Source organism: Pongo pygmaeus, chromosome 18 (assembly GCF_028885625.2).
Source record: "Pongo pygmaeus isolate AG05252 chromosome 18, NHGRI_mPonPyg2-v2.0_pri, whole genome shotgun sequence".
NCBI classification, from domain to species: Eukaryota; Metazoa; Chordata; class Mammalia; order Primates; family Hominidae; genus Pongo; species Pongo pygmaeus.
Window position 1 is genome coordinate 70221747 of NC_072391.2, and position 19275 is coordinate 70241021.

The following is a 19275-nucleotide window of genomic DNA, read 5'->3' on the forward strand; positions in this document are numbered from 1 at the left end:
CATAGATTAAATGATTTGTTCACAGAACTCACAACATCAATAAGTAAGTAAAAATTTTGTAGCGTGAAAACAGCCTTGGACTCCTGGAATGAACATCAACCAGACTGTTGTTTTGCAACAATTTTCATGAGAAGAAGCAGGTAAAGCCATCTTTACTCTGTCCTATTAAAACTGGAAACAAGAAGAAATATTTTTTTCTCTTTTGAGATGGAGTTTCGCTCTTGTTGCCCGGGCTGGAGTGCAATGGCGCAATCTCAGCCCACCACAACTTCTGCCTCCTGGGTTCAAGCGATTCTCTTGCCTCAGCCTCCCGAGTAGCTGGGAATACAGGCATGTGCCACCACGCCTGACTAATTTTGTATTTTTAGTAGAGACAGAGTTTCTCCATGTTAGTCAGCCTGGTCTCAAACGCTCAACCTCAGGTGATCCCCCCACCTCAGCCTGCCAAAGTGCTGGGATTACAGGTGTGAGCCACCATGCCCGGCCAACAAAAAAGATTTTTTAACATGAGAAGATTGTCAGCTTTCCCTGGTGGTCAGAGAGGAAGGGCTTTAGAGAAGTCTTGGGGCTGCAGGGACAAAGGGTGCAGGAGAAGAAGCCTTAGAGCTGAGCAGGAGGAAACTGACACTACATGGTTGCAGGCCCAGTGTGGAAATGAACTTCTAGAATGCTGTAGTGGAAGAGCCAGCTTAATTTTTTAACTGTTGTGTTGTGTGATTTTTCCATCCTTCCTCATTTCTAGGGGTATTAGGCTATAGGCTTGGAAATTAATTTGAAGAACCCAAATAAATGTGGTTTAAATTTGATGAAAGTTTATTTCTCTCTCTTGTATCAAGTAAGCCATCTGGGGCTGATATAGCAGCTCTGTGACTCCTCCTTTTAGTTGCTCTGTCATCCCCAGCAGCCACCCCTTATTCACATGGTCTAAGATGCTCTGATGCTCTCCCTTGTCAACATTCCACCTGGTCAATGAAGGTTTGGGGCCAGGGAGGGCATGTCCCTTGTCTTTAAGGACACAGCATCACATTTTCTTACAGCCTGTTTGCCAGAAGTTGGTCACATGGACACACTTTGCCTTAAAGAATGCTGGGAAGTGTGTGCTTTTTCCCTGAGCTGTCATGTTCCTTGCTAGAGATGATGTAACCATATAAGAATGGAAGAACAGGGGTTGACAGACAAGAACTGATCTCCATCTCTCCAGACCTACCGTAGAGCTTTTGAAACTTGGTTTGTGCATTATTATCTCATTTTTCCAATATTTCTGAAGTAGGAGTAGGAGTTTTGTGGTTATTTAGAGAGCTTTATTTTCTCATCTGTAAAATTAGGCAATGGGTTTATGATGCAAACATTTGGGGCCAGCATTTATGTGATCTCCTGATTCCTTCCTATTTCTTTCAACAAGTCCTCACTCCTGATTTCTGACCCTAGAAAGAAGTGAAAACCAGAACTTATTGACAAGAGCAATGTAATCCCCAGCTATTACTCTGCCCAATCATTTTCTTAATGAGCTCATTTTGGAAAACAGTGAAGATCAGGGTCAGAGCAAGGCAGAGAAGGGCACCTGGCCATGGTCACTGTCAAGGTCCAAGGCATAAGACATATCCTACCCTTGGGGACACACAAAGTAGGCTTCTGCCTAAGAGTTAGGGCTGGAGCCTTTGGACCATTGTCAACAACAAATGTTTATTGCTCTCCTTCTTTCTGCCAGGTTATTCTCTAGCTGAGGATGATGATGTTGAACAAGATAGATACAGTGTCTGTTCCCTGGAGCCACCAGAGAAGACAGACATATGAATAAGCTATCACCATTAAATAAGTACACAGTGCTGTGATGGCACGTAAATGAGTGTCCTGCCTTATTCTGGGTGATCAGGGAAGGCTTGCTTCCCAGCAAAATGGGATTTGAGCTCACACTTCCAGTAACAGTTAAGATGGAGGGTAGGAATGGGAGGGGAAGGGCATTCTAGATTTAGGGAACAGCATTTTCAGCATGTAGGGCTGAGGTGGAGTCCGGGAATGAATGGGAGTGATAAGAGGCCACAGAGGCAAGTGGGAGCCAAATACCAGTCTCCAGTGCAGCAGCGTTGGATGGATCAGAGCTGGAAGGAAGAAAAGCCTACATTACCAGGGTTGGGGTGTGTGTGAGGGGGTGGGGATTTTAAGGGTCGTCCAATCCAGTGGCATTTAGTACTGTCTCCCTTCCCCCAGGGCTCATTTTGGAATTTTATGGTAGGTATTTTGTTATATTTGGTGTCAGTGGTAACATTGCTACTAGCGTTGTGGATAGGAGCCAGGATCCTGCAATGTACAGGACAGTCCTGCCCATTGAGAAAATGTTCACACTTTCAAATGTCTTGCTGAACATTCAGGTAGGTGAAAATTCTATTTCTAAATTATCTGAATCTAAACCTGTTTTCTGGATAAACATGTATTTTTGCACAGTTTTAACATACACTGATGTTCTAGGAATGTAATTATTGTATAATCAAGAGACGATTGTCCTGTGTTTCATTCAGAACTTCACCAAAACATGTTTGCCATTTTGGATCACAATTTTGTGCCTTTTGAAACAATATAAGTCACAGCTTTGTGGCTGTGGCATTCAGACAACGTCTATGTGTAAAGCCGACCACCTTATTAGGTCTCCTGCAGCAGCCAAGACCAAACACATTGAAGTATGTGTTTTTAAACGACAGATGAGGGTCCTCTTTTTTTTTCTCTTTCATTACACTTAAGGCATAACATTAGTTTTTAATATGTAGGTGTCTATGTTATGTATGGTTTTCTAGGCCATTATGTATGAATATCAGGTCAGGAAAATAAGATGGACATTACAAACTATTTGTTAGAAAAAGGGGGCATTGGGTGCGACAGCGCGCCATCCACTGGTCCATTTCCAAGACTCCCACACGTGGCTGCACCTGCAGCTTCACCTCCCGGGCTGGGTCCCCGCTTGACTCTGATTCTTACCTGCCCCATTCCCCAGGGGTAACAGTCACCGTGGGCCAGACCCGAGCTAGCCGACAGGGATGCTGCCACAGCTGGCCGGGCGTGACCACCACCGAGGCGGAGCGACCTTGCTCCTAGAGAGGCCCGGCCGCCTGGTGACGCACTTCCGGCAGCGCCGGGAAGCCGCCCGCTACGGAGGTGAGTGCGGATCTCCGGGAGCTGTGGGCTGTGTCGTGTTCCCCAGGCTCTGGGTCCGGTTGAGACGCACTCCCACCGTGGGTGCTGCTGGGTCTCTCGTGGCCTACGCTGCCAGGAGGCCCAGGCTGGGAGAGGGAGCAGGGTGGCGACCCGGGGTGCTCTTACGCGCTCCTCGACTCCAGCTTTGGTCTTTGTGGCTCAATAGCTTGCGCCCATTGGAAGGGGAAACTCACGTTGCTGTCCCAGCCACAAAGCCCCGAGCATTTAGCACTTGATCGGCTGGGGGAAGATGTGTCGATGCAGCTAAAATATGGAATATTTGCGGGCATGAAGCGGCACGAGGTGATGCCACAAGTCTTTTGACATGCTGAGGTCTGGCAGGAAGATTAACCTATGTGCCTCCCGAGTATGGACCGTGTGCTCCCAGGCTCCTGACATAGGGTCATGAATTGGGGCCGATTGGGAGCGCAGAGACCCTCCCAGTCACCCGGCAGCAGAAGCAGCCCGGCTTTTGGAGGACATTGTCTCCTGGAGCAGTGTCAGTCCCAAAAGGTAACTCAGCCCTGCTTCTCTCGGCTCTGGGTTGACAATGACCTGGGAATGACTTCTACAACGTAATTACGAATTCACTCAGTTTTAGAATATATTTAGTGGTTTCAGAATCGCTAATTCATACCCTCATGAAAAGCAAATTTACTACCTAAAGTACAGTACTTGGATACAGGTCTTTTTGTCTTTACTCTTATGGTATTTAGTTAAAATACTCTTTTCCAAAGTTGCTTACCCCTTTTCTTTCCTACCACTTAAGTGTGGTTATGTTCACTGTAGTATAGTTAGGCACATTGGCTGTTCTTTTGATTACATTTTGGGTCCTCAATTTAACCCCATCCTTGTTGGGTTATATATTTATTTAAAATATATATTTATATGTTTTATATATATAGTAGTAAAAAGCATCCATGAACACACCACCCAATTAAGAAAGAGAAGATTGCCAGTACTGCTGAATTTATCAATGTGTTCCTCCTCCTCAACCCAACTCCCAGCCTCCAACCCCTGTAGGTAACAGTTATCTTGAATTTTGTGTTAATTGTAGCCCTATTATTTTTAAAAATAATTACATATGCATGTATCTGTAAGCAATGTACTTAAATTTTTTTTTTTGAGCTTCATATAAATGGCACCGTTGTGTGTATAAGTCATCTGGGACTCGCATAATTCAATGTTAAGTTTCCAAACTCATTCTGTGTGTAGCTTCTGGATAATGTTCCATTATAAAAACTGTATGAAAATTTATCGATGTATTTTCAATGGACATGTGGGTTGTTTTCAGTGTTTTGTTATTAAAATGTGCTGATAATATTTTTGTACGTACCTCCTACATATGAGAGTTTCTCTAGTATGTAAGTTTTTAAAATTAGGCACAAATGTTGAATTATGTTAAACATCTTTGGCATCTGTTGAGATGGGCAGTGTGTTTATCTTTGATTTATTCATGTGAAAAATACACTAATTAGTATCCTAACGTTGAGCTTTGTTTATCTTCGTGGGATAATCCTACTTACTCATGATGTATTTAATGAGCTACTGGAGTCTATTCCTTGATAGAATTTTTGCATTAGAATTCATAAATGAGACTGGTCTGTAGTTTTTGCATCAGTATTGTGCTGGCACCATAAAAAGAATTGGGAAACTTACTTTGCTGTGCTCTGCTACGGTTTACATAGTGTTAGAATTACTCATTTCCGAAACATTGAAAGGATTTGCTCATGACACATCTGAGCTCAGTGTTTTGTGAGAGTTAGTTCTTCACTGGCCATCTTGGTTTAATTAGGTAAAAGTAATCAAGGATTATGTAGACAATCTGTATAATGTCATAACAGGAAAAAACCCGGAATCGTATTTAAAAAAAAACTGTCCCCTTGGGAGGGAGCCAAGAGACCAAAGAATGCCTTGGACAAGTCCAGCTTGGCAAGTAGATGAGTTTATTAGGACTTACATACTTACTCCTGGATGGCAGCAGGACAGCTTTAGAGACCTGTGATGCCCCTCGTCTCTAAGAACTTTTTAGAGAATTTTCTGGCTCTTTGCCTACTGCATTTAAACAATGAGACTTTTCTTGGTAGGTTCTCATATACTTTCTAGGATGTTTACGTTCTTGCAAACACCTGCTCCTCTGCTGAGCCCCATGGTCTTGACTCACTGCCCGGCCTTCAAGGTTCAGGCAGCAGGTATACACCCTTGACTATAAACCCTTGACTAGCTGAGCGGGGTAGCTATCACACTACATATGTAATTGGTAGAGTTGGTTTATTATCTAAAAATGGAATTGTATATTCTCCCATCACAGAATAAGTTTTCTCTTTAAACACCAGATAATATATTTTTTTAAATGGACACGAGTCACAAAAAAACCCTGAAAAATGTGTAAAGTAGAAGTTAGTAGATTGGGTTATATAACCATCATGCAATAAAGCCAGAACTTAGACGAAATTAGCAACAGCAAACTATCCTAAGCAATTACTAGGTCAGAGACAAAACAGAATTGCTGACTGACTATAAAACAGTAATTAAAACATGAAATATAAAAACCTCTGGAATGTGGCAAATAGCGTATCCCGAGGAAAATTTGTGGCCTTATAGGCTTTAATTGCCAAATAGGAAAGAATGAAAATAAATGAATAAGTCATGCAACCTCAAGAAGGTAGGAAAAAAGCCTTTTGTAGTCTAAGCTTCCCCAAAAGCAGAACGTGGAACAAAGATTTGTATGTAGGAATTTATTTAGGAATATGGTCACAGGGGCAGAGTGAAAGACAAGGGGAGTGAAACAGAAATGGGAGAACTGGTACAAGGATGCATTGGTATGCTCGGCCCTCAACAGGCTCTGCCTTGCAGGGTCTTTGAGGAGCCTTGGAGTCTTAAGGCTGCCCTGCTGGGGGATCGACGGGGAAAACATTTATCCATTGGTTTCTCTCCCTTATTGGTCAAGGGGGTCCCACAGGTGTTAATGCCTCTGCACTTCAGGGCCCAGCCAGTGTCCACAGGTGTCCCACATAGGACACCAGAGAAGCCCCAGGGCAGGAACCAGGCATAGGTGATGTAGGTCCTTGTGAAGGTTCTGGTAGGTTGCAGCTTCACAAAGCTGACTAACCTCTGTAGAACTGGACTAAGGATGGGATAAGAGGATTGGAGTGGTGCTTACACTGCCCCTTAAAGAGCTGAAGGAACAAACTAAGAGCAGAATTAGTGAATTTAAAACAAATAGAAGAAAGTAGTGTTGCTCAACTAGAAAAGCTGGTTCTTTGAAAATAAAAGGAAACCACATTAAAATAAGTAAACCACTGCTCAGCCTAACTGTATTAGTCTGCTTGGGCTGCCATAACAAAATACCATAGACTGGGTGGCTTCACCAACATACTTATTTCTCACAGTCCTGGAGACTGGAAGTCCAGGATCAAGGTGCCAGCTGATTTTGGCTCCTGCCAGGGCTGTCTTCCTGGCTTATATAGATAGTAGCCCTCTCGTTGTGTCCTCACATGGGGGAGGCGGGGAGTGAGTGGGTGCGTGGGCTCTGGGTCTCTCCTTCTTCTTGTAAAGGCACCACCCCTATTGGACCTCATTTAACCTTAGGACCTTTAGTCCCACCCTTAGGACCTCATTTATCCTTATAACCTCCTCACAGGCCCCGTCTCCATATACAGTCACATTGGGGGCTAGAGCTTCAACATATGAATTTGGCAGGGACATAAATGTTTAGTCTCTAACTCTAACCCTGGGAAAAAGGTCTAGAAAGCACATGTATTCAAAAGAAGAAGTGGGAAAAGCAAACTAGCTCTGGATATGGAGGAAATGGAAAAAATCCTAAACCAGTATTTTCTGCAACTCTGTACTAGTAAAGTTGAAATCCTGGAAGAAATGGATGATATTTTAGGAAAATGTAATTTCAAGACTGACTTTAGGGGCAGTAAAAGTCAGAAAATCACCAGTCCATGTGTTTTTGAATACAGTGAACAAGAGGCTCTGGGTCACGGGACTGGCTGCTACAGTGATCTTCTCTCTCAGGAGCTGATGCAGAAGTGTAGGCCTTGGCTCATTCACTGTCAGAAGACTGGAAAGTTTGGGAAACAGCCTGGTCCCTAACTTCCAGCTCAGCTTCCTAAGGACAGCCTGTGCTGTCCTTAGGAGGACTGACCTCTCAAGACCTCTCCAGAGGTGTTAGGATTCTTGAGGACATTCAGAGCTCTGAGGAAATGGGGCAGGATACTGGGGGGCAGCTGCCTTCTCCAGGTGCTGCCTCCCTGGGGTCTGACTCCCCAGGCCTGTGTACTGGGGCTGCAGCCCAGCCAGTCCAGCTTCTCCTGCTGTGATACCGAAGATAATACTTGTGTTGAGAAAGAGAAATAAGTCAAAGATCTTGGTATTGTCCTATTTCTTGAACTGAATTGTGGATACATGACTCTTTGCTTTATGTTTTAGGCTCTGCATACATTTTATTTTATTTATTTTTATTTTTTATTTTTTTGAGATAGCATCTCACTCTCATCACCCAGGCTGGAGTGCAGTGGTGTGATCTTGGCTCACTGCAGCCTTGACCTCCCGGGCTCAAGTAATCCTCTTACCTCAGACTCCTGAATAGGTGGGACCACGGGCGTGTGCCACCACCCCTGGCTAATATTTTTTTGTTTTTGAGACCGAGTCTTGCTCTGTGGCCCAGGCTGAAGTGCAGTGGTGCAATCTCGGCTCACTGCAAGCTCTGCCTCCCGGGTTCACACCATTCTCTGGCCTCCACCTCCGAGTAGCTGGGACTACAGGCGCCCGCCACCATGCCTGGCTAATTTTTTGTATTTTTAGTAGAGATGGGGTTTCATCGTGTTAGCCAGGATGGTCTCGATCTCCTGATCTTGTGATCTGCCTGCCTCGGCCTCCCAAAGTGCTGGGATTACAGGCTTGAGCCACCGTGCCCGGCCTAATTTTTGTATTTTTTATAGAGACAGGGTTTTGCCATGTGTCCAGGCTGGTCTCGAACTCCTGAGCTCAAGTGATCCACCCGCCTTGGCCTCTCAAAGTGTTGGGATTATAGGCATGAGCCACCGTGCCCAGCAGGTTTTATATGCACTCTTCTTCTTTTTATTTTTTATTTTTATTAGTTTATTTTTAAATTTTATATATATACTCTTCTGAGTGTGTGATATGTATCAGAATTGTAAAGTCCTAGGGTTCCTGGCAGTGAATTTCAGTGTCATAGCCTGGAGTCCTAGGCACTGAGCCAGTGAACAGATCACTCCCTTCTTGGGCAGCTCGTGTTCGCACTCCTATTTGGATGCAAGCTGCCTGTGTCTTGCATTTTCTGTGAGGGGCTATGTTGCTCTGGTGGGGGTGGCTTGCCTCACACTTGTCTCTCTTTGTGTTTCTCCTTAGCTCCAGCCCTTCTCTGAGAGGGGGGACCAGGGGATGGCAGCCATGCACCTGACAGCCTGGCCCCAGGTGAGCTGTGGGGTCCTTCAGCTCTTCCTCTGGGCAGTTTCAGGTTGAAAAACATTGAGAAGGGGAGCTGGTGAGCCTCGGGATGACAGCTGCTTCCACCTGCTGGACTGGAACTTGTGGGAAAGAGGTGTTGTGCGGGGAGGGCGGCAGAGACCAGGACAGTAGCGAGTGGAGGCAGCGGGAGAGTGAGCAGGAGAGCAGGAGGGTGGTGGTCTTCTGCACACTGAGGGTCTCTGCTCCTCTCTACAGGAGCACCCCCAGCATAGGGCTCTGGGTGAATGGGGACGTGGAAACCGCCCCCTGTGGGATGTACTGTGCAGGGATGTGAGTGGAGGACAGTGGCAGAGGATTAGACTATCTGTGGTGGGAATGTAGAGAAGAGGAATAGCAGGACCTGATCAGAGAAGGATGGCTGTGCCTCTAATTCAGGGGTAAGGGAAGGTCACAGGGAGTGGAGTCCAGGGAGGGGGAAGACAGTCACATGGGACGGAATGTCTCATTGTCCTTGTGAAGCTTTCAAAGCTTAGGATGCAGACTTTAGTCTCTGAGAAGAGCTTTCCACCCTGTCCTGCAGAAAAATAAACCTGCAAACCAAATTTTCCATAGATTTTCAGGGACTTCACGGATCCCCTGAAGCTCATCCATGGACATCCATGGACTACAGGTTGGGAACAATCATAGCCACAGTCACACCAGTTGTATCTTTGGAGGCTTACTATGCTCCAGGCGCCATGCTAAGCCCTTCGTATGGTCGTTTGGTCCTGACAACCGCCTCTGTGATAAGCGCTGTGTTGTACTCTTTCCACCTAAAAAGAAAAGGCAAGAGGGGAGTAGAGTAACTTGCCCAGGATCACAGAGTTATTGTGTGATTCAGAACTGCTTAGCCACAAGACAGCTGTGGAACCAGTGATGTTAACTTGGTCAGATTTGTGATGTGTATGGAATAATTTGTAAGGAAGATTCAAAAGCACGGTGACCACTTCACAAAGAAGAATCCCACTGGTCCCGTGACACGGGCTTCATCAAGGAAAGCCATCATTAAAGGGGGATCCAATTCAAGTAATGCTTAAGATAGAAAAATCATGGCCGGGTGTGGTGGTTCACGCCTGTAATCCCAGCACTTTGCGAGGCTGAGGTGGGTGGATCACTTGAGGTCAGGAGTTCCAAGATCAGCCTAGCCAACATGGTGAAACCCTGTCTCTGCTAAAAATAGAAAAATTTGCTGGGTTTTGTGGTACATGCCTATAGTCCCAGCTACTCAGGAGGCTGAGGCAGGAGAATTGCTTGAGCCCGGGATGCAGAGGGTGCAGTGAGCCGAGGTCACGCCACTGCGCTTCAGCCTGGGTGACAGAGCGAGACTCCAACTCAAAGAAAAAAAAAATCTTTCGGACATAGAGAGTCAAAGGATTTGTGGTGATAAGGAAGGCGGGAAGTCAAGAACAGTCCCCAGGTTTCTGGCTGAGGTTTCTTGTGAGGATGATTCTGACCCCAGCTGAGGTGTAAGTTCAGAAGGAAGTGCCAGCTTACTGGGGTGGTGGTGGCGGCACACAGTGAAGACATTATATTTTGTGCAGAGAAGTTACTTGTTGAAGGTCACACAAAGAAGACTCACAGAAACACCTAGAGGTTGGACTAGAATTGCTGATGGGTGGAGGTCAGTAAACTCCAGGAAGACACATCCTGGCAGAGAGGAGTTGAGCAGCAGATCCCTGCCAGTGAGCCCCCATGGTTGTTAGAGCAGGCTGAGGTGGGCAGAGGGTGAGCCTGCCAGAGGCTGCAGCTGCCCAGGAGGGGTGATTGGGCCTGGGAGCGACACGAAGCATCCCTGAGTGGTGGAGCTTGTGCCAACCACATAGCTTAGTGATGCAAAGGGGAGAGTAGCCAGCCAGTGGGAAGGCCGGTCTCCCTGCTTTCCCAAATGTTCTTGGAGAAACAGTGAAGGTTTCGGAGAAGTTGGAAAGGATGAGACTTGAATGGGAGAGGGTAAGGAAAATTCTGGCTTTCCAGGAAGACCCCGCATCCTGGGCAGCATGGAGCATCCTTGGCTGGAGGTGCTCAAGCAGAGGCTGCACAGCCCCTTGTTGGGGGATCTGTGAAGGGAATCTAGTGGGGCTGGATAAGACAGAAGCCGTGGCTGATCTTTGGGGGTGGCTTGAGCTGTGAGGATGAGGGCGATGGGTGGGGAGCAGAACAGGGCTGAGGTTAGGTGCAGGGGAGCCAAGAGCTCAGGGGAGTGGTGTGGGACCTGCTGGTGGATCAGCCTTGAGTTTGCTGGGAGGGAGCAGCTTATCTAAAAGAGTGGAGTTGGCTTTAGAGAATTTGCTTATGGAAACTTTTTTTCTTTCAGCCTGTCTTATGTGACCTCTTATTTGTGTGAAAAATGGCATGAAGTTTCCCTGCTGTGGGAGAAGGTGGATACTCTGTAGTTTACTTTGTCGATGTTTTTTCTGAGATCTTTCCCTTGTTGTTAATATTAATTTTGTGCTCTCACAAGCACGCTCCCCAAGCCCTTATACTGCCCTCTGCCCCTCACTTAGGGCCTGAGCCATGGAATTGGCCCTAGGGCAGCAGGAACCTGTTGTTTCAGAAGTCGGTGACCTTTGAGGACGTGGCTGTGTACTTCACCCAGGCGGAATGGGACGGCCTGTCCCCTGCACAGAGGACCCTGTACAGGGATGTGATGCTGGAGAATTATGGGAATGTGGCCTCCCTGGGTAAGACCTCTCTCTCCTGGGAACCTGGACTCTGCCAATTGGGGTTCCTGGCTTGCTTCTCCCTTACAGGTTACTGGGGGGAATCTCTGGTAATCCTTTACTGAGTGAGAACCCCAGAGCTGTTCCTAATCTCCTAGACTTAGAGGTTACTGGCAGGGGCAAACGCCAAGCCTTTTGTAGGCCTGTATAGGACTTTGCTTGGAACTGGTATGCACTGTTGATCCAACCCATGAAAGCTATGTTTTGGAAACACTGGAATCCAGTGGCTTCCTGTTCCACAGTGGCATCTTCAGTTGCCCCCTCATCTTACCTGTCTTGAGTCTTTTCAAGGATCTCAGTGTACTCTGGATATTTCAGGCCAAGGTCAAAAAGTGGTATCCCTTTGGGCAGAATCTCCCTGCTTGCCCTGCATGAGGTCTCCTAGGCCTACAGTCTGGGCCCTTCCCAGGCTCTCCCACACTTTCCCAAGCCTTCACCCCCAACCCCCACATTTGCCTCCCAAAGCCCTTGGAAGTCTCCAAGGTCTCTCTAGTCCTTCCTAAACCCCACAGTACTTTCCCGTAGTCCTGAGGCTTGGGACCTCCTGGGGTTCTTACCTTCCCTCTGCATTGCTGAGACAATCTGAGAAGAGGCTTAGGAATTTGTCTGTGGGAGTTTATTCATCTATCTCTCCTATTTACCTCTCCCAAACCAGGATTTCCACTTCTCAAACCTGCTGTGATCTCACAGCTGGAGGGAGGAGGTGAGCTGGGGGGCCCATCTCCACTGGCTGCAGGAAGAGGCCTCCAGGGCCTCCGGACTGGTAAGGGAGGTACATATTTCCCATTCTGTTGGAATTTAGCACTTTAATCATAAAGCCAGCTTTAGCAACATATAAACATACTGTGTTTATTGGCCAGTCATATAGAGTGAAGTTTGAGTAAATTTTGATGATTCATAGAGATAGGTAGTCCTTATCTTTCTGTCTTCAAAGTTTGTTGTGTCTAATTCCAAGAACAGATCTTTTTTCAAACCCTTCATTCTGACTCTTCAATCCTAATTTTGGAATCCTGCCTTTCTCAGACAAAATTAAGGGACTCAGTAGTTTGGGGGTTCCTTGCCATTTCTAAGCATTCTTCACATAGTGTGGAGGATACAGAATTAACAGCCTTTTCACACAGATAGAAGTGGTTAAAAGCACAGTCTTTAGAGGAGACTTTGCTGAGGTCCAGTCCCAACTGTGCTGCTTCCTAATATGCATGACTTTGAGTGGGTTATTTGAGTGTTCTCATCTCTGAAAATGGGTTAACAATAAAAGGAGGTAATAGTACTATCTTGTGGGTTGAGGTTTAAATGAGATAACACATATCAAATACCTAGCTTATAATGTGTGCTCAGTTCAGTATTTTTATTTTGGTTTTGGGGAAGACAGCTGTACACAGGGAAGGTAATGTGGAAGGCAGGAAGTGCTCTTAATTTTTGCTTCTTAAATGTGAATGTGTAAAGGAATCCTGAGGTCTTACAGATACGCAGTAAATGTGGAGTCTGCATTTCTGTGAAGTTCCCTGCTGATGTGGCGATGCCAGTACTTCTGGTTACCAGACCACACTTGAAGAGCAGGGCTCCAATTGGTGCCAGCAGAGTAGCTGCCAAATGACTTCTCATTCCCCCAAGGCCCCCCGTTATTTCTTATATTTAGGGTCTGTGAGATTCTCTTGAATTTTTTCAGTGAGTCTTCATTTTTCTTAGATGGTTTCTGTGGGTTTTTATTCCTTTTGATCATTCTATCAGATGATATCTGACCAAGGAAGGCATGTTTTGGAAATGGAGAGTTTGCCGTATAATGGCCTTGACAAATATAGGAAAAAAAGTGATATTGTGAGGTCTTAATCAAAGGACCCTGTATTTTATTCTGTAGACAGCTGACTGTCCTGAAGTCTTTGACTTTTCCAGGAAATCCATCATGATCCTAGCTGGTGATAGAAACATTAATGTAGTCAGTGTGTGTGGGTTAATTGGGATGAGGAATCAAACAGGCTCTAGGCAGGCAGAAGGGAGGGCAAAGGGCATGAGGCCCATGGCAGCAGTGTTGACTTTCTTTTTAAAAATCTTCAGAAGCCCACTCAGTGATACCTGTTTGACTCATTTGCTGTAACTGTGTCAAATGGCCATCCTCACTGCAAGAGAGGGAAATGAAAACGAGAGATATTTCACCTATCATATTGAGAATAATTAAATTATATTCAATGTTGGTGAGAGTGCAGCAAAGCAGGAATAGACTTCTGGAGACAATGACTAGACATCTGATAGTATAGATGTCTTAGTCAGTTTGGGCTACAATAACAGACTGCCATAGATTGGATGGCTTATAAACAACAGAAATTTATTTCATACAGTTCTAGTCCAAGATCAAGGTGCTGGCAGGTTCTGTCTGGCAAGGGCCTGCTTCCTGGCTAATAGACAGCCATCTTCTCGCTGTATCCTCACATGGTGGCAAGAAAGGGAGCTCTCCGGGCTCTTTTTTAAGGGCATTAATCCCATTCATGAGGGTTCTGCCATAGCCCAACCTCCTAATACAATCACATCAGGGGTTAGGATTTCAGAATATGAATTTGTGGGGAGGACAAACATTCAGTCTATAGCGACAGATGAGTATTATTTTTTTAGTTGGGAAGAGACCAATATTATTTAGAAAGTGCTTGCTGGGGAATCCAGGCAATTGGAGGGGCTTATTGAGGGCAATTATGAAATACTGGGGCAGGGGGCATATTACATGTGGTTGAGGAGTGATGAAAGATGAAAAAATATGAGGCAGCATTTTGGGACTCAGCTTTTGAGAAAGTTGGGAACAAATGCAGAGATGAGTAGTTCTAGTTCTAAAGACTATTGGGATTATAAAAAGACTTTTAGGGAATGATCAAGTTTAGGATTGGAGGAAGAAGTGAAAGGAAAAGGCAAGGTTAATGCAGCAGTATTTGAAGGGGAATGGGAAGAAATGGGATGAGATGGACCTCAAATAGAGCCTGTCTAAAGTAGAAATGAAGTTGAATGATGAATTTTGGAAAGCCCACAGTTAACGTTCTAAGGAAAGAAACAAAATTATTTCCATTTTGCTCCCTGGTGCTGCTGACTCTTGTCATCTTCCAAGTTGCCATATCCTGTTGGATCCTGTGCCTTTTCCTTCTTCAGCATTTTCCTTTTTTTTTTTTAGTAAGGAACTGAGTGCTATAGGAACAACTAAGAAGAAACTGCAGGGTGTAGAAGAGCATGGTGTGATTAAAAGAATGCTGATCTGGTGGACAAGACCTAGAATTTTATTCCACTACTGTCACTTTTTTTTTTTTTTTTTTTGAGATGGAGTCTCGCTCTGTCGCCCAAACTGGAGTGCAGTGGCAAGAACTTGGCTCACCGCAACTTCTGTTTCCCGGGTTCGAGCAATTCTCCTGCCTCATCCTCCCGAGTAGCTGGAACTATAGGCACGTGCCACCACACCCGGCTAATTTTTTGTGGTTTAGTAGAGATAGGGTTTCACTGTGTTGCCCAGACTGGTTGCAAACTCCCAAGCTGAGGCAATCTGCCTGCTTCAGCCTCCCAAAGTGTTGAGATTACAGGCGTGAGCTACCGTGCCCAGCTGTCACTTTTAACCTTCATGTGATTGGTTATGTTCTCTACAGTGGCCTTGTGTTAGGCACAGTGGGAATGGTGATTTTTTTTAATCATTACTTTCATTGCTTTTCATTACTTTCATAATATTGACACCTACTCAACAGTACAGAAGGTGTATAAAGTAGGGAAGCAAGTCCACCAAACTTCCTATGCCAGTTTATTTAGTTTCTTATGGATTCTTCTAGAAGTTTTCTAGATATGTACAAATATATATATCTGTCTTTTATATTTTTCTTTACACAGCTGAAAATCTACATACTGTTTTTTCAACTTGTTTTTCCATTTGATTGTATCTTGGATATCTTTTTATGTCAGCATATATGGATTTATTGTATTCTTTTACTAGTTAGTTACAAATTACTTATCCCACCTTATGGAGAAACCCTATGTTTTTTGACCTAGTCTGGTGATTTTAAGGAGCCCCCTGATTATTATGGTCTTTTATAGCACAGTTCTCTTCTTTTTCCTAACATGGTTCTTACATGACATTTTATGTTTTCTGTTTTTTGTAGTAGATATTCAGACTGACAATGATTTGACAAAGGAAATGTATGAACGAAAAGAGAATGTATCATTTGAACTTCAAAGAGACTTTTCCCAGGAAACAGACTTTTCAGAAGCCTCTCTTCTAGAGAAACAACAGGAAGTCTACTCAGCAGGAAATATAAAGAAGGAGAAGAGCAGCACCATTGATGGAACAGTGAAAGATGAGACAAGCCCTGTGGAGGAGTGTTTTTTTAGTCAAAGTTCAAACTCATATCAGTGTCATACCATCACAGGAGAGCAGCCCTCTGGGTGTGCAGGATTGGGGAAATCCATCAGCTTTGATACAAAACTCGTTAAGCATGAAATAATTAATTCTGAGGAAAGACCTTTCAAATGTGAAGAATTAGTAGAGCCCTTTAGGTGTGACTCTCAACTTACTCAACATCAAGAAAACAACACTGAGGAAAAGCCTTATCAGTGTTCGGAGTGTGGCAAAGCTTTCAGCATTAACGAGAAATTAATTTGGCATCAGAGACTTCACAGTGGGGAGAAACCCTTCAAATGTGTGGAGTGTGGGAAAAGCTTCAGCTACAGTTCCCATTATATCACACATCAGACAATCCACAGTGGGGAGAAGCCCTATCAGTGTAAGGTGTGTGGGAAGGCCTTCAGTGTTAATGGAAGCCTAAGTAGGCATCAGAGAATCCATACAGGAGAGAAGCCCTATCAGTGCAAGGAATGTGGAAATGGCTTCAGCTGTAGTTCTGCATATATTACACATCAGAGAGTCCACACTGGAGAGAAACCTTACGAGTGTAATGACTGTGGGAAAGCGTTCAATGTTAATGCAAAATTAATTCAACATCAGAGAATCCACACTGGAGAGAAACCTTATGAATGTAATGAATGTGGAAAAGGCTTCAGGTGCAGCTCCCAGCTTAGGCAGCATCAGAGCATCCACACAGGAGAAAAGCCCTATCAGTGTAAAGAGTGTGGAAAAGGCTTCAATAATAATACAAAACTCATTCAGCATCAGAGAATCCACACAGGTGAGAAACCCTATGAATGCACTGAATGTGGAAAAGCCTTCAGTGTCAAAGGGAAGTTAATCCAACACCAGAGAATTCACACAGGCGAGAAACCCTATGAGTGTAATGAATGCGGGAAAGCCTTCAGATGTAACTCCCAATTTCGGCAGCATCTGAGAATTCACACTGGGGAGAAGCCCTATGAGTGTAATGAGTGTGGAAAGGCCTTCAGCGTTAATGGGAAACTAATGCGGCATCAGAGAATTCACACTGGGGAGAAACCTTTTGAATGTAATGAGTGTGGGAGATGCTTTACTTCTAAAAGAAACCTACTTGATCATCACCGAATCCATACTGGAGAAAAGCCCTATCAATGTAAGGAATGTGGGAAAGCCTTCAGTATCAATGCCAAACTAACTAGGCATCAGAGGATACATACTGGGGAGAAACCTTTCAAATGTATGGAATGTGAGAAAGCATTCAGCTGTAGTTCTAACTATATTGTACACCAGAGAATCCATACAGGAGAGAAACCTTTTCAGTGTAAGGAGTGTGGAAAAGCCTTCCATGTTAATGCCCATTTAATTCGGCATCAGAGAAGCCATACTGGGGAGAAACCCTTCAGATGTGTGGAATGTGGCAAAGGCTTCAGCTTTAGTTCTGACTACATTATACATCAGACAGTCCACACTTGGAAGAAACCCTATATGTGTAGTGTGTGTGGGAAAGCATTCAGGTTTAGCTTCCAGCTCAGTCAGCATCAGAGTGTCCATAGTGAAGGAAAATCCTAATAATGAGAAAGATATAGAAAACTCTTAAGGTTAATGCCAAAATGGATCAAGTATCATCAGATTCATCCATTGAAAAACCCCCAAGAGGGCATGAATATGGCAGAGTCTTCATATGAAAACAGTTTTTATTCTATTCAGTTTTAATCAGGAAAGGATGACCAGTTAAAGAGAAACATCCAAAAATAAATAGCTTTGTTTTGTACCAACAGGAATTAGAAAATATAATGAAAAGATTTTGTTCCCAGCAGCATCAAGAAAAGTAGATTTTCTAGAAATAAACAGTTATGGAGGACTTGTATGGAGAAATTTAAGTCTTCACTGAGGGCCACTTTACAAAGGAAATTTGAATAAATAGAGAGAGAAGCCTTGTTGTTGGATAGGAAAACCCATACTAAAGATACTCTACCTACATTAATTTATTTGTTTAATTTTTGACAACAAGCATGTATTACTTTTGAAAAGATGAAAAATAAAGATTTATTTAAAAAAGAAAAAAGATATGAGTACATTTTTAATTTTCATGTAATTGAGAAAACCTAAGCATTAGATGAAAGCCAGAAACTATCCACAGGGTATGTACTGATAAATTGACTACTCAAAACTAAATATTCCTATATGTTTTTGTTTTAAAGTTTAAAAGATAAAGTGCAAAATGGGGAAGTACTTTTGTAAAATTTGTGATATAAAAGTGTAGTATTTGGGCATGGTGGCTCAGACCTGTAATCTCAGTGCTTTGGGAGGCTGAGACGGGAAGATTGCGTGAGGCCATGAGTTCCAGACCTGTATGGGCAACATAGCAAGATCCCATTGCTACAAAAAAATAATAAAAGCCAGGCGTGGTGGTATGTGCCTGCAGTCCTTGCTGCTTGGGAGGCTGAGGCAGGAGGATCGCCTGAGTCCAGGAATTCGAGGCTGCAGTGAGCTATGACCACCACTGCACTCCAGCCTGGGTGACAGTGAGACCCTGTCTCTTAAAACATTAATATCTAAAGATAAATAATTTAGACACACTAACAGGCAGCTTTTAAACAGATACTAAAAAATGACTGTTAGAAGAGATACTCAATCTCAGTACTCTAAGGTGTGAAAATTAGTAAGTTTTTTTGCATATTACATTGTTATATATGCATACATGGGAAACTATGCAGCTGTCAAAAATGACATTTACTATAGATGCCCTTTATATAAGTATAAAATGTAGTCAACAAGATAGCATGTTACAGGATTTCTATTTTGTAATAACTGGAACTCTTGCATAAACACATGGCTTTTCAGGTCCTGAAGGAAGGTGGCTACCTTGGATTCCCAGTCTCATTGGTGATTTTCAAGGTCTCTGATGAAGATCTTGGAAGCCTCAAGATACTCTTTAGAAGGGAATCTCTCAACACCTTAAAAAATTCTAAGCAATAGGCTGGGCGCAGTGGCTCACGCCTGTTATCCCGGCACTTTGGGAGGCCGAGGTGGGCGGATCATGAGGTCAGGAGATTGAGACCATCCTGGCCAACATGGTGAAACCCCGTGTCTACCAAAAATACAAAAATTAGCCAGGCGTGGTGGTGCCTGCCTATAGTCCCAGTTAGGAGGCTGAGGCAGGAGAATCACTTGAACCCAGGAGGCGGAGGCTGCGGTGAGCCAAGATCATGCCACTGTACTCCAGCCTGGGCGACAGAGTGAGACTCTGTCAAAAAAAAAAAAAAAAAACTGTAAGCACTAATAGGAGCAGGCAAGCTAACTATCAGGAAGCTGAAGAACAGCAGGCCCAATAGTAGTAAAGGGACATGATAACTTCTACAATCCCCCAAGTGCCACACACCCTCTCCTTACCATGCCTACCTGTGAGCTCTGTAAGACATATGCTGTCTCTGGCCCCCAGGCTCCTTAGAACAGCAGCTAGTCTGCATTTAGTTTAGAATGAGGTTCAAAACCACTGGAGGTTTTCTGAATGTGGGACAGTTATTTAAGATAATTGGACTGGGAGCA

At 44.3% G+C, this 19275-nt stretch overlaps 1 protein-coding gene and 1 long non-coding RNA gene across 29 annotated transcripts; one reads left to right on the plus strand and one right to left on the minus strand.

Moving 5' to 3' along the window:
* Positions 1 to 1361: 1361 nt before the first annotated feature.
* LOC134738506 (uncharacterized) lies at positions 1362 to 3078 on the minus strand. The gene is made up of 3 exons (XR_010124227.1): positions 2971 to 3078; positions 2065 to 2099; positions 1362 to 1424 (listed from the first exon to the last, which is right to left on the minus strand). It is a non-coding gene; the product is annotated as an uncharacterized LOC134738506 (long non-coding RNA).
* Positions 1600 to 17791, plus strand: ZNF23 (zinc finger protein 23). Of its 28 annotated transcripts, none has more exons than XM_054453701.2 (7): positions 3577 to 3699; positions 4092 to 4205; positions 8566 to 8631; positions 10979 to 11042; positions 11169 to 11345; positions 12040 to 12156; positions 15503 to 17791. In XM_054453701.2, the coding sequence occupies exons 5-7, from the start codon at positions 11312 to 11314 to the stop codon at positions 17293 to 17295; spliced, it is 1944 nt and encodes a 647-aa protein (XP_054309676.1). In that variant the 5' UTR covers positions 3577 to 3699; positions 4092 to 4205; positions 8566 to 8631; positions 10979 to 11042; positions 11169 to 11311; the 3' UTR covers positions 17296 to 17791. The 28 variants fall into 28 exon arrangements, with proteins under 28 accessions (XP_054309663.1, XP_063510048.1, XP_054309667.1 ...); XM_054453702.2 differs by having other exon boundaries at positions 12040 to 12147; XM_063653983.1 differs by having other exon boundaries at positions 11219 to 11345.
* Positions 17792 to 19275: the final 1484 nt, after the last annotated feature.